Source organism: Lampris incognitus, chromosome 4 (assembly GCF_029633865.1).
Source record: "Lampris incognitus isolate fLamInc1 chromosome 4, fLamInc1.hap2, whole genome shotgun sequence".
NCBI lineage: Eukaryota > Metazoa > Chordata > Actinopteri > Lampriformes > Lampridae > Lampris > Lampris incognitus.
The window spans coordinates 5,170,405-5,184,368 of record NC_079214.1 but is presented as its reverse complement, the minus strand read 5'-3'; the positions used below and the strand labels follow the sequence as shown (position 1 = coordinate 5,184,368).

Below are 13,964 nucleotides of genomic sequence, written 5' to 3'. Positions count from 1 at the left end.
TGACACCAATAGGGTGAGTACCTTACTGATAGTCATTCATTCCAGTTATTTACTAATTTGTGATCTGTCTCTCAAATTGCTCTGCGTTCTAAGTAAAGCCAGCCGGGTTGCCCTGTTTGAACCAGAAGGTGACCGTGGGGAGTCATTTCGGTCCGACTGCGTGACTCATCACTTTTCCTGGTTGTTCTTTTACTTTTGCATAAATCAATACAGCGTTCTTGGTCAGCTGTTGGCCAACTCCTCCAAGAGCATTTGAACCAGCAGTTCCAGTGGTGCTATCCACCAAATGTGAAGTAGAAGGCTTTTTCACGAGCAGCCCGTGATTCAATGCTTTTTTTTCCTGTCACAGCTGGAAGAGTCTTCATTTCTAGGTCTTCATTTTAAATGGGTTTCCAAAATTCTTCTCTGTTTAGATTGTGGCGTTGTTCTGCATCAGTAAAGACAATGAATTAGTAAATGCCACAGATTTTGTGGAATAGTTTCTCACTTATAGTCATGAGCTTTGGGTAGTCGCTGAAAGGGTGAGATCGTGGATACAAGCGGCTGAAATGAGTTTCCTCCGTAGGGTGTCTGGGCTCAGCCTTAGAGATAGGGTGAGGAGCTCGGACATCCAGAGGGAGCTCAGAGTAGAGCCGCTGCTCCTTCATGTGGAAAGGAGCCAGTTGAGGTGGTTCGGGCATCTGATTAGGATGCTCCTGGGTGCCTTCCTTTGGAGGTTTTCCAGGCACATCCAACTGGGAGGAGACCCCGGGGTAGACCCAGAACTCACCGGAGGGACTACATGTCCAGTCTGCTCTGGGAATGCCTTGGGATCCCCCGGGAGGAGCTGGAGGGCATTGCTGGGGAGAGGGACGTCGGGAGTGCCCTACTTAGCTTGTTGCCACTGCGGCCCGACCCCGGAGAAGCGGCTGATGATGAATGAATGAATGTGAGTTTCTCACAATACATTCCCTTTATTTTTATGTTTGTGTTCCTTCCCACAGTACATCTTTGGGGAGTTCAGCCCTGATGAGATCAATCAGTTCTTTGTGACTCCACGCTCCTATGTTGAGGTAAGGAAGTGTACTTGGAATCAGTAAGTTTAGACAAACTCAGACGCTGCCCCCACAAGATTATCACCTTTTCAGTTTTTTATCCCTTAGGCAAAAGGCATTAAATAAACAACTGTGAATGAAATAATTCTTAAGAAAATGCCAAAAATACAACCTAAGCCCAATAAGCAAAGATAAATCGGGGGGGGGGGGGGGGTTAACTACAATGAACAACACAGCCTTAAAACAAGTCCTAAAATGCAGTTTCATAATTGTTTGAAATATACTTATTTTTGCACACCACTCTGGCTGATAACTTCAAAATGTGTGTGCACTGTAGGTGGACAGTCAAAATTGCTTTTCAGAGCTAAATTTATGACATGCCTTTTTTTTTTTATATCCCCAAGACTAATCTTTTTGTTATTCTTGCAGCTTCCTCCGTTCAATGACAAAGTCTCCTGCGTCAGCCAGTCTTCAGGTAAGTCCATTGCAAATATACAGTGTATAGTCTATTTATTTCCCTCATGATAAAATGATCAATGCTAAACTTCCCTGCCCCATTTAGGGTGCAGATTTAAATTCATGCTCTTATAAGATTATCACAGATGTTTCTTAAAGCAGAACTTGAGGCCTGAGGTGAGTCCAGGTCCGGCGGGCCTTTTTTTGGCAGAGAGCTCCATTCCCCATGTTTCAGATATGAGTGAAAAATCCAGTAGATTTGGCTTTTTGTTTAGTCATACGTATATGTAAGGATTGATTGAGGTTTATTATGCTTGAAACTGAGAGCCACCAAAATAAGGTAATATTGCCACCTCTCTATTGCACATGACACATAATCCTTACCTTGATTTGTATTGATTATTCAGGAAGTTACTGCACTCCTGCTGTACCTTACATTATGGAGTCAATGAGACGGCAGGTTTGTGGTGAGTTTGGGGTCTGAGGCTCTGTGGCTTGACTCGCTGGTGAACTTTTTGCTCAAGAACTCAAACCAGGCTTACAAACTGGTGGCTTTCTAAACTTTGCCCCTGTGTTCTTTCCCTTGCCTGTTTGACATCTGTAGAGCTTTGCATGCTCTGATATTCTCCTTTGCATATAATGCATTTACAACACAGCAGGGCTCAGCTCCAAAATATGTTCAGATTTTTGTATGAAGTGAGCAGTCCATCACAAAGAAAGGCAGTGATTTATTTATGTTTTTCCCAGATTTGTTCGCTAACATCCATGTACAGTTTAATCAGTTTAGTTTGGATGTAGTTCACACTTTATACCAGACTGCATTTTAAATCTCCAGTGATAGATCACTAACAGGACCTTCTAACCTCTAATAAAAGAAATAATCAATGCATCTTTATACCCTCTTTGGCCTTGTTCACACTATCCACTTTTTTTGTGAAGGATTTTTTTTTCTACCTTAATGGCATTTTGTGCCACTAAAATGAAAAAAAAAAGGGTAGCAGAACTTCCACTATGTGCGCAGAACCGGCCCATGATGACAAGCGTGACAGTTAAGTCCCTTACCTCGTCACCCGTACTCAGATAATCACTCTTTACAGTAGGAATTTCTGAAAACTAGCCAACAATGGCAACCAAATTTATACCAATTTCTTTTAATTCCTATTCGTTGTGTACGTTACTGTTGTAAATAGTAGCTGCCTTTGAAATATCAAACCTTTCAAGAAGGAATTATTTGGGATTGGTTAAAAAAAAAAACGTGTATAGTCTGAGTATTGATTTGAACATTTGAACTTTTCTAAACCCAGAATGCACTGCATTTTTTGAAATGCTTTCCATCCACTTAATGCCCTTTCCCTTTTTAATTGAATGGAAGTTTGTATCAACAAAAAAAGAAAGAAGGAAAGAAAAAGGTGAAATAGTGTGAACATGACCGTAGCCTTGTTTTGCACTACCTCAGGGTTTGCGGTTGAGGGGGATGCGGGTGATCTGTTCATCTGCATCAGATGGAAAGGCTCTTGGATGATTTTTGTTTTTGATTTGCACTTACTAATGTTTCCCCTTTTTTCACTTTTTCACCGGGCAACTCTTAAAGCATAGTATTTTTCTGATTAGACACTATGCAGTGTAAAGTACAACCAAGTGATGAGTAATGTTTGTTTGGTTATCAGTATGCTTCCCACTTTTGTGTCCTTGGTGTCCTTTGTTAAAAGCAAATTTAAGGTGCATTAAAGATGTCCAATGACACAGATTTTTGTGCCAGAAATGTTATGTTTATGTTATAAGCTGTTTATCAAATTAATTCCTAGGGAGTTTCTTCCAGTTACATTTCTTTATAAAGAATGAATAACTTCTACCGGTGGTTGTACTACTAGATCAGCGATGGCTAACCATGTGCCACGGAGAGCCATGTGTGTGTGCAGGTTTTCATTCCAGCCGGACTCCACACCAGGTGATTTCACTGGTTAGCAACCTTCAACCAAAGAAGAAGAATGTGTCGGTGAAATCAGCTGGTGTGGAGCCGGGCTGGAATGAAAACCTGCATACACATGGCTCTCCATGGCACACGGTTAGCCACCGCTGGACTAGATTTTACAGTAGGATTGGACATTGACCGTAAAATCTGAACACACTATGGTACAGCCTTAGCATTTGATGAAAATTTTGACTTGAAGATGTGCACACTCCTGCTAAATCATTCTGAGTATGATGATAAAGATTAATGGCTAGTGGTTGACAAGAATAAAAATGGTAATCATACAAATTGAATTGAACTCCACACATGATTACACTTCCCTCTCTACCTGATGGGCAAGGTTAAGTGTAAGTATAACAAATTCAAAATGGTTCCAAATATTCCTGGTATTTATGTAAAACCAGAAACAATGCAGCTTTGTACAAATGTAAACATAGTAACTTGAATTAAAAAAAAAGTTAATTGAAGGACCCCACCCCCCCACCCCCCAAATTATGCCCAGCATTGTCAAACGGTCTCATGACTGTTGTGAATGTTAATTGAGAAACCCTTGTTTCATGTCGATCACAGCATAGTATATAATATATAAAGAGATCTTTTGTGTGTGTGTGTGTGTGTGTGTGTGTGTGTGTGTGTGTGTGTGTGTGTGTGCTTGTGCGTGTGTGTATTTGCTTTGAACTGACTGAAGTGATGTTGTTTGCAGCAGAAGACTACCAGCACATTGAGTTTGGTGTGGGCGAGGTGATGGACTCTGAGCCTATTGGAGTGAAGGACTCTCTCTACAAAGTGTCCAGCACCCTCAACCCCCAAGCTCCTGAGTTCATCTTGGGCTGCCAGCCGGCCCAAAAGACCCAGCAGACGGCTCCTCCGGCACCTGATGTTCCTGACGGAGGCCACTTCAATTCCCTGGGTTGCCCCAACTCTGAGACTTCTGCTGTTGACAATCACCAGGCCTGTCAGGACATGGACGGGGCTCCTGGCAGTGCAGGACAGCGGGAGAGGAAGAAAAAGAAAAAGCGACCGCCGGGATACTACAATTACCTGGAAGGGTCAGCTGGCGGCGGTGGTGGACCCGTTGTAGATGGGATGCCTGTGGCAGGGCTAGTGAACGGACATGCAGTTGGTGCCCCTCACCACGGCACCGAGGATGTGGTTGGCAAGGCATTGTCGACATCTGAACTTTCCACCCCTGCTCCCATCTCCATGGCAACATCAATGGCTACAGTTGTGGCAGCCACTTTTACTTCCACATCAGCTGTCAATCAGAGGACTTGCGTTAGCCCTGATGACTCCTCTTTGGACCTTGTGAGCGTAGCTGCCTCTATATCAGATGGCAACAATGCAACTTCCTCTTCCTCATCCTCCTCTCAAAGCAGTGGGATGACAGAGGGGCCCAGGACTGTAGATCAGCAGCCAGAACATTTGGCTCGACAGAGCCCCGAACTTCTGGGTAGCGGTGCGCACAGCCCCTGCTCCAAATCCCCTCTTCCTCCCCCAGCTGCTGTGGCCAGCCCCCCTGCCACCACTGCTACTACTGAACAGGAGTCAGAGGAGGAGGGGGACAGTGAAGTGGCCAATGGGCTAGCAGAGCCCGATGCTGCTGTCAGTGCAGATGGACACAAAGAGGACTGTGAAGCCGGGGATCAGGCTCAGCAGGTCCCTGCAGACTCTTTGGCCCAGTCAGTAGTTGTAGAGCAGGCTAACACATCTGCACTTCCAGCTGCACCTACTGCCAACCTCCCCAAATCCTGGGCAAGTCTTTTCCATAACTCCAAGCCTCTGCCTGGGGGCCCACAGGCCTTTGTGGAGGTAAAAAATGTTGTAGAAGTTGTGCCCCCCTCTCCCACTCTGCCAGAGCAGTCTGAGAAAGCTGGGGAGGTAAAAGAAAGCCCTGTCCATGTATCAGAGGATCCTATGGCCCCTAAACTGGCAGGTAGTGTATGAAGTCAACCACAATAACTCCTCCATAACAGCTCATTCTGCCTAGGATGTTTTATTTTTTTCACCTTTATTTTTCAAGATGTGTTTTGTAGGCAAGCAACCAGTTGAGTTCACCAATGCTTTTTGTATTTGTCTCACTGTCCACTTGGTGGCAATATTGAGGTGGTTGTGCATCCCCTACTGGCCTCAAGAAATGGGAGAGATTTTAAAAACAAAGGGTTTTTTTTTTTTTTTGGGAAACATCCATCCAGACAAATCACTCCACCAACTAAGAACGGCCATGCACCACCACCCACAGAATCGAGAAAGAGCTATCAATCTGTCAATCCTTTCCGTGTCCGGGCCGGGTGAGATTTCCCGTGTTGAGTGACAATAATTTTTAAAAAGTCAAAAGTTTTTGCGCATTAGAAGAGATATTTTGTTCCCAAATTACATAAAATAATGTGTATTTGAACCATTATTTTGGGTATGTAAAAATTACTATGCACTATTGGCTTGCCCCAAGGAGCCTCTTGTGAATTTTGCATTAATGTAGAGGTGAATCAGTGATCGCTAGGTGGCGGTAGTGTACATAGAATAGCTGTAAAATATTGAGGTACTTGTTGCCTTTGCAATTCAACCAGGAAATATTAGGCTTGAGCTTTGTAGACTGAGCGATGTTCCTGTAGGCAGTTTGTAAAATGCATTGCAGTTCTGTACAACCATGTGTTTTACAATGAGCTGAAATGCTATTAGGATAAGGCTTACCTTAATCTTGATCAGGAGGTTGCTGGGGGTGGGGGCAGTCATGACTGCCTTTCTTAAAGCATTAAAGAAGGGTGCGTTCTTGTCCTTTAAATGGTGAAGCCATAGATGTACAGGTCCATAGGAAATGAAGCAAGAACAAACAAGGTGTTGGAGTACCCTTTGTTATTTTCTTTTGGGAGTGCAGTTTCTTTAAAAATAAACATGGGGGCTGAGAAACATACTTGGGTCAGAAAGTGGTATCTTAACAATTTTACAAAGCTGGCTTATTGGCAGAATGCCTTGTAACAACAGTCCTCAACCGTGAAGGGTAGATGTGTAAATTCAACCGTCCCAGAGTTTTTAATTATTTTCAGAAGCAATCCCTCACACAAGGTCAGTTAGACATTATAACCACCAGCCACGTATAAGGTCTTTTTGAGTGGGTGGTGATTTCTCCTGTTTTCTTAAACACTTTGGTGGCCACCAGCCATCACTGGAAGTTTCCTTCTCATTCTGAAAGTCAGATTTGACTGGTAACGTGGTCAACACAGCGAGTAAACGATAGCTGTCAGACGTTGGTAGGTGTTGTGCCATGTTGCGGTGTTGAGTATTAAAACAATTACATAAAATTATCTTCTGGGTGTCCGGGTAGCGTAGCGATCTATTCCGTTGTCTACCAACACGGGGCTCGCCGGTTTGAATCCCCATGTTACCTCCAGCTTGGCCAGGCATCCCTATAGACACAATTGGCCATGTCTGCGGGTGGGAAACCGGGTGTGGGTATGTGTCCTGGTCGCTGCACTAACGTCTCCTCTGGTCGGTTGGGGCGCCTGTTTGGAGGGGAGAGGGAAATAGCGTGATCCTCCCACACGCTACGTCCCCCTGGTGAAACTCCTCACTGTCGGGTGAAAAGAAAAAAGAACAGCTGGCGACTCCACATGCAGCGGAGGAGGCATGTGGTAGTCTTCAGCCCTCCCCGGATCAGCAGAGGGGGTGGAGCAGTGACCGGGACGGCTCAGAGGGTGGGATGGTTAGCCGGGTGCAATTGGGGAGAAAAGGGGGGGGGGGGGTCCAAAAAAAAAGTCACATTCCATGTTAGCAATATGACAGTATTGTGTTGAAAGTTTTGACAACTTACAGGTTTGAGATCTTATTTGTTGCTAAATGACTTGAAATAATGGCCTTTCCTGGTCAAGTTGTGACGCCTTTAGCATTTCAGAGTAGCAGCAGTATTCTCTACTGGCAGTCCAGCACAATAGTTATTTTGCATTGTGTCTATAATTAACTGTTTTCTATGCATTAGTGAACACTTGTGACTGCTTCTCTTAAAGCCAGATTTCAGAAGTTTAGTGCAGCCTTAAAACGGGGACGTCCTACGAGTGTACAACTACAGAATATGAAGCAGAAAGACTGTTGGCGTACCCTGTGTGATTTCCTTTGGGGCCATGGTTGCCAGTAAACTCAAAACTTATACATACTTCAGTTAAAAGTGACCCAGCAAGGAGTGATACACAGTAATAATTGTGTGCAGCAATATGTATTAGTGTAAAATGTGAACTAACTGCACAGTGACTCGTATTTTTCTCTTGGAATTGAGCATTTCCCCTTCCAGCACACTTGTGTTCCAGGGAGCTTTGTGTCTGCTTCACCTTGGACTATTTCAGATTGATTAGTCATCGACCACTATCGGATATTTACCAGAAATCAGCTCAGTGATTGTCCTTTACTGGAAAAATCACTGGGACTTTTCAAAGCAAAAAAAATGGAAAAGTCTTTATTGTAGTGCCGCCTTCTTGCCATTAGAGGGTGACATTTTGCCACCTCAATTGGAGATTTCCCTCAAACCACATATTGGCTTGTTCATTTCAAACAGCAGGTAACTTAGTTTAGAAAAGTTATTTTTTCAGTTAACCAAATTTGCAAATGTGAATTTATTTTGATGTTTGTATTTATTGATGTAGATGTAAATGTCAGTGAAAAGTTTTTCTAATCGGGGCTTCCCCTCATCCTGCACCTTTAAGATTAAGTGAGCTAAAATCTCGTGACCCCCCCCCCCCCCCGCGGTGCTTTCCCACTTTTCATGTGTATTGACTGTGTTGAATGATGCCCACGTTACCATGGGAGCTGTGTTTTGAATGACATCCTCCCTTCCTAGACGTGGTACAGCAATTCCTTCCTGTTTCAATCAGTCTTATTGTGTCACATTCACATGAGGCAAGAGTGGAAGAAGAGACATGCGATTGTAACTACCTGTGATCAAGTAACTGTACTAGATTCACTGATGAGTGTATGTAGAGTTGTAGGACGAAAGTATTTGCATTTACAAATAAGTTTTGGCAAAGTTTCTCATGTCTGTCATTGTTGCATGAAAGATATCTTCTGAAGAAGACTTTCCTTTTGGTTGTATTCCCAGAACTTATTGAGAATGTGAAGTTGATACACAAACCAGTGTCTTTACAACCAAGGGGACTGATCAACAAGGGAAACTGGTGTTATATCAACGCTGTATCCTTTTAGGTTGTTTTCTGCAATTTTATTTGTTGGGGTTTGTGTATAACCCTTTAAAACTGAGTATATTCCTGACTAAGATAAGATGTTGTGGCTAGTAAGTAGTATGTGGTTTTAAGTTGTCAACTGTAAAACCGAGGTAGAGATTCAATTGTTTGATTTGTTTTGTTTAGGGCTTTGTGTGTGGTGCCAGTTGATGGAGAGGGGCACAAGTTTAATTTGTGTCTTGAAAGACTACTGTGACACTGAGTTTTAGTTAGTTAGTTTATCTTGATAGGCGGCGCAGTGGTTAGCATGGTCACATCACAAGGAGGAGGTCCTGGGTTCGAGCCCCGGGGTAGTCCAACCTTGGGGGTCGTCCTCTGTGTGGAGTTTGCATGTTCTCTCCGTGTCTGCGTGGGTTTCCTCCGGGTGCTCTGGTTTCCTCCCACAGTCCAAAGACATGTAGGTCAGGTAAATTGGCCGGACTAAATTGTTCCTAGGTGTGAATGTGTGTGTGGGCCCTGTGATGGCCCGGCGGCCTGTCCAGGATGTCTCCCCACCTGCCGCCCAATGACTGCTGGGATAGGCTCCAGCATTCCCGCAACCCTGAGAGCAGGATAAGCAGTTTGGATAATGGAGGGATGTTTATCTTGATCAGATACTCATCACATTGGAGGAAAACCAGGAAAAAGTGTTCTTAATTGAAAGCGAGTCAGATGAGTAGCCACAAGCATGGTTTCAGTAATTGTTACCAAGCCTTATTGCTGAAACTGATGAACCAAGGTAGAAACTTGGCCCTCTTGGTGACAAGTTCACATAATCACCAACAGAAATTCAAAATGTCAAAGTATCAAATCACGGTTTACTTGAATGATCTCCTCTGCTACTGCCACATTCTAGGTTTGAACTTCGAAGCTTTTGAGTTGGCAGATTAAGAAAGTATGCATGACATTGATTTGGTTTACAGTCAATACAGTTTGGATATTCCCCTATATGACTCTCCAGTTTAAATCGGGTGATAAATATAATATTTCTGCTCTTCCTGCATTACCGGTTTTTTTCCATTAACTCTTGAGTGCTCAGACCCTGCAAGCCCTGATTGCGTGCCCCCCAATGTATCACCTGATGAAATCCATTCCTCTGCTTACTGAATCTCAGAGACCATCCACCTCCACACCCATGATAGACAACTTGTAAGTAACTGCAAGCCCATTGATGAGACCAAACCTTTGTTTGTAGTAGTTAACTTCAAGTGTATGCAAAGGACAGTATCCTGGTCCCAATTCTTCTACACAGGAAGTGTTTTTGATTGGTGACAACTCTGCTTGACTCTTTCCTACAGTGTAAGGCTTGTGAATGAGTTCAACAACATGCCTGTGCCATCAAAAGCCAAACAGCAAGGTTAGCTGTCTGAAAAGCATCCCAGAAGTTGTTTGATTTCATTTTCTGTCAGTTCTACTGATATGACTTGTCTCATCACTGTCCACAGCTGTCGGCGATAAGATAATGAAAGACATTCGACCAGGTGTACCATTTGAGCCAACTTACATCTATAGACTCCTTACCCTCATCAAGTCCAGTCTCTCTGAGAAGGTAGGCTATGTTGTATCAGGTTCCAAAAGATTAGTCACTACGAAGTGTGTCAACGCGTTGTCTGCTTTTCCCATCCGGTCTTTCAATAGATGTTCATGCACGTGCTGTCAAAGAACGGAATGTTCTCGTTTTCCAAAACTGCACATTTCACATATGCTGAAAAATCCACAGTTATTTGTTAACTAGACTGTAGGGAGTCTATGCATAAGATGTGCTTAGTCAGTAGTCATCTTATTCTGAATGAAATTATAAAACCCTTAAGTGAGGCGATTATCCCTTGGCTGATTTTTTTGCATTCTAAGGAGCTTTGTGCTTGTCTTATCGTACTTTGGAAACATGCCTATATTTATGCTTGCTCATGTCAGTGCGTGCAAATGTTGAATTAGTGCTATTAGATTTTCTGTCCTGGCAGCAGCGGCTTAATGAGTGCTGATGATTGTGTTTCATACTCCTCAGGGTCGACAAGAGGACGCAGAGGAGTACCTTGGCTTCACTCTGAACGGACTGCACGAGGAGATGCTAGCTTTGAAAAAACTAATCTCGCCTCAGGAAGAGAGTGAGTAGAACCACCCTGTTAATAGGATGTTTTCTCACAAAGCAGAAAATATAATGATGGATATATTTGTGTCTTAAAAAACAAGGGCATCTATTCAAGGGGCTTTTCTATTCAAGTAGGATGCTCTTGGTTTTCCACGCGTTTGACTAATGCAACGTACATGTCCGTTTTCAATTAGTTCTATATGTGTTAAGGTCAATTCATGCAGCTGTTGAGTTTCCCTCTGTATTGATCCAACAGAAGCTCCCACTCCCAACGGTCCAGAATCCCAGCCAGGTCTGGAAGAAGACGCTGCTGATAAGGAGGAAGAGGGCAGTGAGGATGAGTGGGAGCAAGTCGGTCCCCGAAACAAGACGTCCATCACTCGCCAGGCTGACTTCATCCGCACACCCATTACTGACATATTCGGAGGGCACATCAGGTAGACTGATAGACAGTGACAAACGTCATAATTGGCTTCTGAATATGAAGATTGTTTTAGTTTGAAGTCTGGAGAAATCCCCTCGATTTGTTAGACACCTGACCTGTTTGTCTGCTAAAGCCAAGGTGATGGTCAGCCACAACTGTTTATTTTTTCATTCTGCTATGACCAGCGGCAGCGGTGGCCTTGCTTTTCTTTTCATTGGCTGTTTCTCCAGAGCCTCTTAATACATGAGGACTGGAAGAGCATAGTGCAAAGCCCTTCCCTGGCCCCCTGGGCTGGCAGCCCTGACCGTATTGCTTCTGGCTCCGAGCTCCGGCCTCTGTTCATGGTGCCATCATAAACAGGCGTGCTACCATCCGCCTCTAGACTTTCTCTGGACCAGCACCGCACCTCTTCAGAATAACAGCCCTTGTGGGTTGGCTGCGGTCAGCAGCCTCGACAGCGTGGCGTGGGGGCACATATTCACAAATAAAGAATCAAAAACAAGTTCGAAAATGAAGAACCTGCAAGGGTGTAGACAGCCCAAATAACATGCTCAATGAGGTCCTGGTCTGGCACGCTCCCAGTTTGTACTGGTTCCCTCAGTTTTCTCAGAATCTCGCAACCAGAGAGAAACTGAGGACAGAGATGTACATTTACAGTGTGGTGTAATGGGCGCCCACTGGGCCTGGCTACGTTCCACTGACGTTTTCAGCCTCCAGTCAAAGTAATTGGTTGGATTTGGGGAATCACTGCAGCAGTTTAAAAATTATTTTCCCCAATTCAAAGCTGTTCAGTGTAACATTACTCCCAGCAACAGACAGGATATTGGGTGTTTTTTCCTTTCAGGGGTTCCTATATCAGCTATTGTAATCGGGGTATGCTGGGAGCGATTAAAGTGCAAGGTTAAAGAGGACAGATTGGAGCTGGACGAATGACACGATGAAGGCTTGTGATTTAAATTTGGTGCATTGTGTACATTTTGGAGACTTTATGAGACTAAGATGTGGTACCTGAGTATCATTACACAGTAAATGCACCCAAGGCCCTTCGTCATAGCAGGTGTAATGGAGTTCTCAGTGAACACATTTTCTCACCCAAAGGAGATTTATGAAATACTCTGACTATTTCTGTCCCAGAAAATGGATCTTTACTCTAGAAGTGTCCCCTGTTAATTTTCAGCAGAACAGATCTAGGTTATTTAGATTTGTACAGTCTAGACCTGCTCCCCATCCAGTGATTCAGGGGTCTTGAACTGCCCTGAACCACTAGATGGATTCCTTGGAATTTTTGATTTTATCATATCCACTGATTCATAAGGAAGTTATTGCTCACAGGGCTTTCCTTTAATCATGGTTGCAAAACCGCCGCTGCTGCTCTGACCTTGTGGGTCGACAGATTTTGTAACTCGCACTAACGAAAATGTCACTTTATCACTCACCATACCCTGTTTACAACATGACACAGCCCTAATTAAGTATAACATTTCACTTCATGCACCTGCGCACATGAAATGAAACGACATGCTGTTTCCCCCGGCCCACAGCAGTGCAACACAAAGACAAAAACACAGCCAAAAACTACAAGAACACACACATATCCAAACTAATACACGTATCCAAACTAAACAAAAAAAATATTGGCCAAGGGAACGAACGCCAGCCAATATGAATGTCGGAACCGCTGGTCTGCATGGGCTAGCAGTTAGCTTAGCCCGCCCCGCTTCCGCATCCTGTCAGACCGCCCTTGGCGTTTCCTCCTCGGGCTCAGATGAATCAGCTGTACTAAATTGTCCCTAGGGGTGTGTGTGTGTGTGTGTGCGTGCGTGCGTGTGTGGGCCCTGTGATGGCCTGGCGGCCTGTCCAGGGTGTTTCCCCTTCTGCTGGGATAGGCTTCGGCATCCCTGAGAGCAGGATAAGCGGTTTGGGTAATGGATGGATGGATTACAGATACTCTGTTTCTGTATATCTGATTCTCTGTCTGTGAAGAATTAGCTCTTGGATATAGCTGGTTTGCCAAAGCAATGCTAATAGTGATGTATGGGTCAGGGTTTTTTCATACCCGCACCCATCCAACCCGTTATGAGAGCCAATCTGCCCCGCCCGACCCGCTAAGATATGCACTGATTACCTACCCGAACCCAACCTGCAAACCTCCAAATTTAGCCTAGGCTACAGAAAAGTGAGCAGTGTTTTGCTGTTTTGTGTTTGGGCTGTTTACCCAGCACAACACACTGATCGCAAGACATCGCCTATTGTGTCTCAGCCTGACAGCGTCTGGGATGAGGCTGCTAAATAAACAGACAAGTTGTTCCAAATGGTGTTCTTGTTTAATAGCAGCAAAACAAGTAAGACATGAACTGTCTCTCTCTCACTCAATATCTTTCTCTCCCTCACACACGCACCCCTCTTCTTTCTGACTAAAAAAAGCATTTTGGCGGTGTAAACAAACACTACGGTTACCATTTAAGGAAAAAACTCTCACGTGAACCCTCAACTCTAAAACACATGAATTGAGCAAAACCACAAACACAAATTGATGAAGAAGCTGCTTGCTTGCCTGTGTGTTTGGGGGTGGGGGGGTGGACTTGTAATGCACAGCTTAACTTATTGCACACAATGTTTCTGTAAGTTATTTATAACTTATTCTCAAGAGTACTACTTTGTCACGTTTTGGCCCGCCCGCCCGAACCCATGATATTTTCTAGTAAGTTACCCTGAACCCGCCCGACCCACAGGTCAACCTGTGGGACCAGCGAGTTGTGGGCCGACCCCGCATCACTACTAACCAGTG

At 44.2% G+C, this 13,964-nt stretch overlaps 1 protein-coding gene across 1 annotated transcript in view; it reads left to right on the top strand.

The window, feature by feature from the left end:
* The window catches only part of usp10 (ubiquitin specific peptidase 10), a 48,404-nt gene that overhangs the window by 25,622 nt on the left and 8,818 nt on the right, over window positions 1–13,964 (top strand). Inside the window, exons 2-11 of the mRNA XM_056278435.1 lie at window positions 984–1,052; window positions 1,464–1,509; window positions 1,898–1,957; window positions 4,166–5,395; window positions 8,543–8,634; window positions 9,703–9,812; window positions 9,962–10,020; window positions 10,109–10,212; window positions 10,669–10,768; window positions 11,009–11,189. Of these exons, the coding sequence (XP_056134410.1) occupies window positions 984–1,052; window positions 1,464–1,509; window positions 1,898–1,957; window positions 4,166–5,395; window positions 8,543–8,634; window positions 9,703–9,812; window positions 9,962–10,020; window positions 10,109–10,212; window positions 10,669–10,768; window positions 11,009–11,189 (2,051 nt within the window). The remainder of the gene's footprint in view (window positions 1–983; window positions 1,053–1,463; window positions 1,510–1,897; window positions 1,958–4,165; window positions 5,396–8,542; window positions 8,635–9,702; window positions 9,813–9,961; window positions 10,021–10,108; window positions 10,213–10,668; window positions 10,769–11,008; window positions 11,190–13,964) is intronic.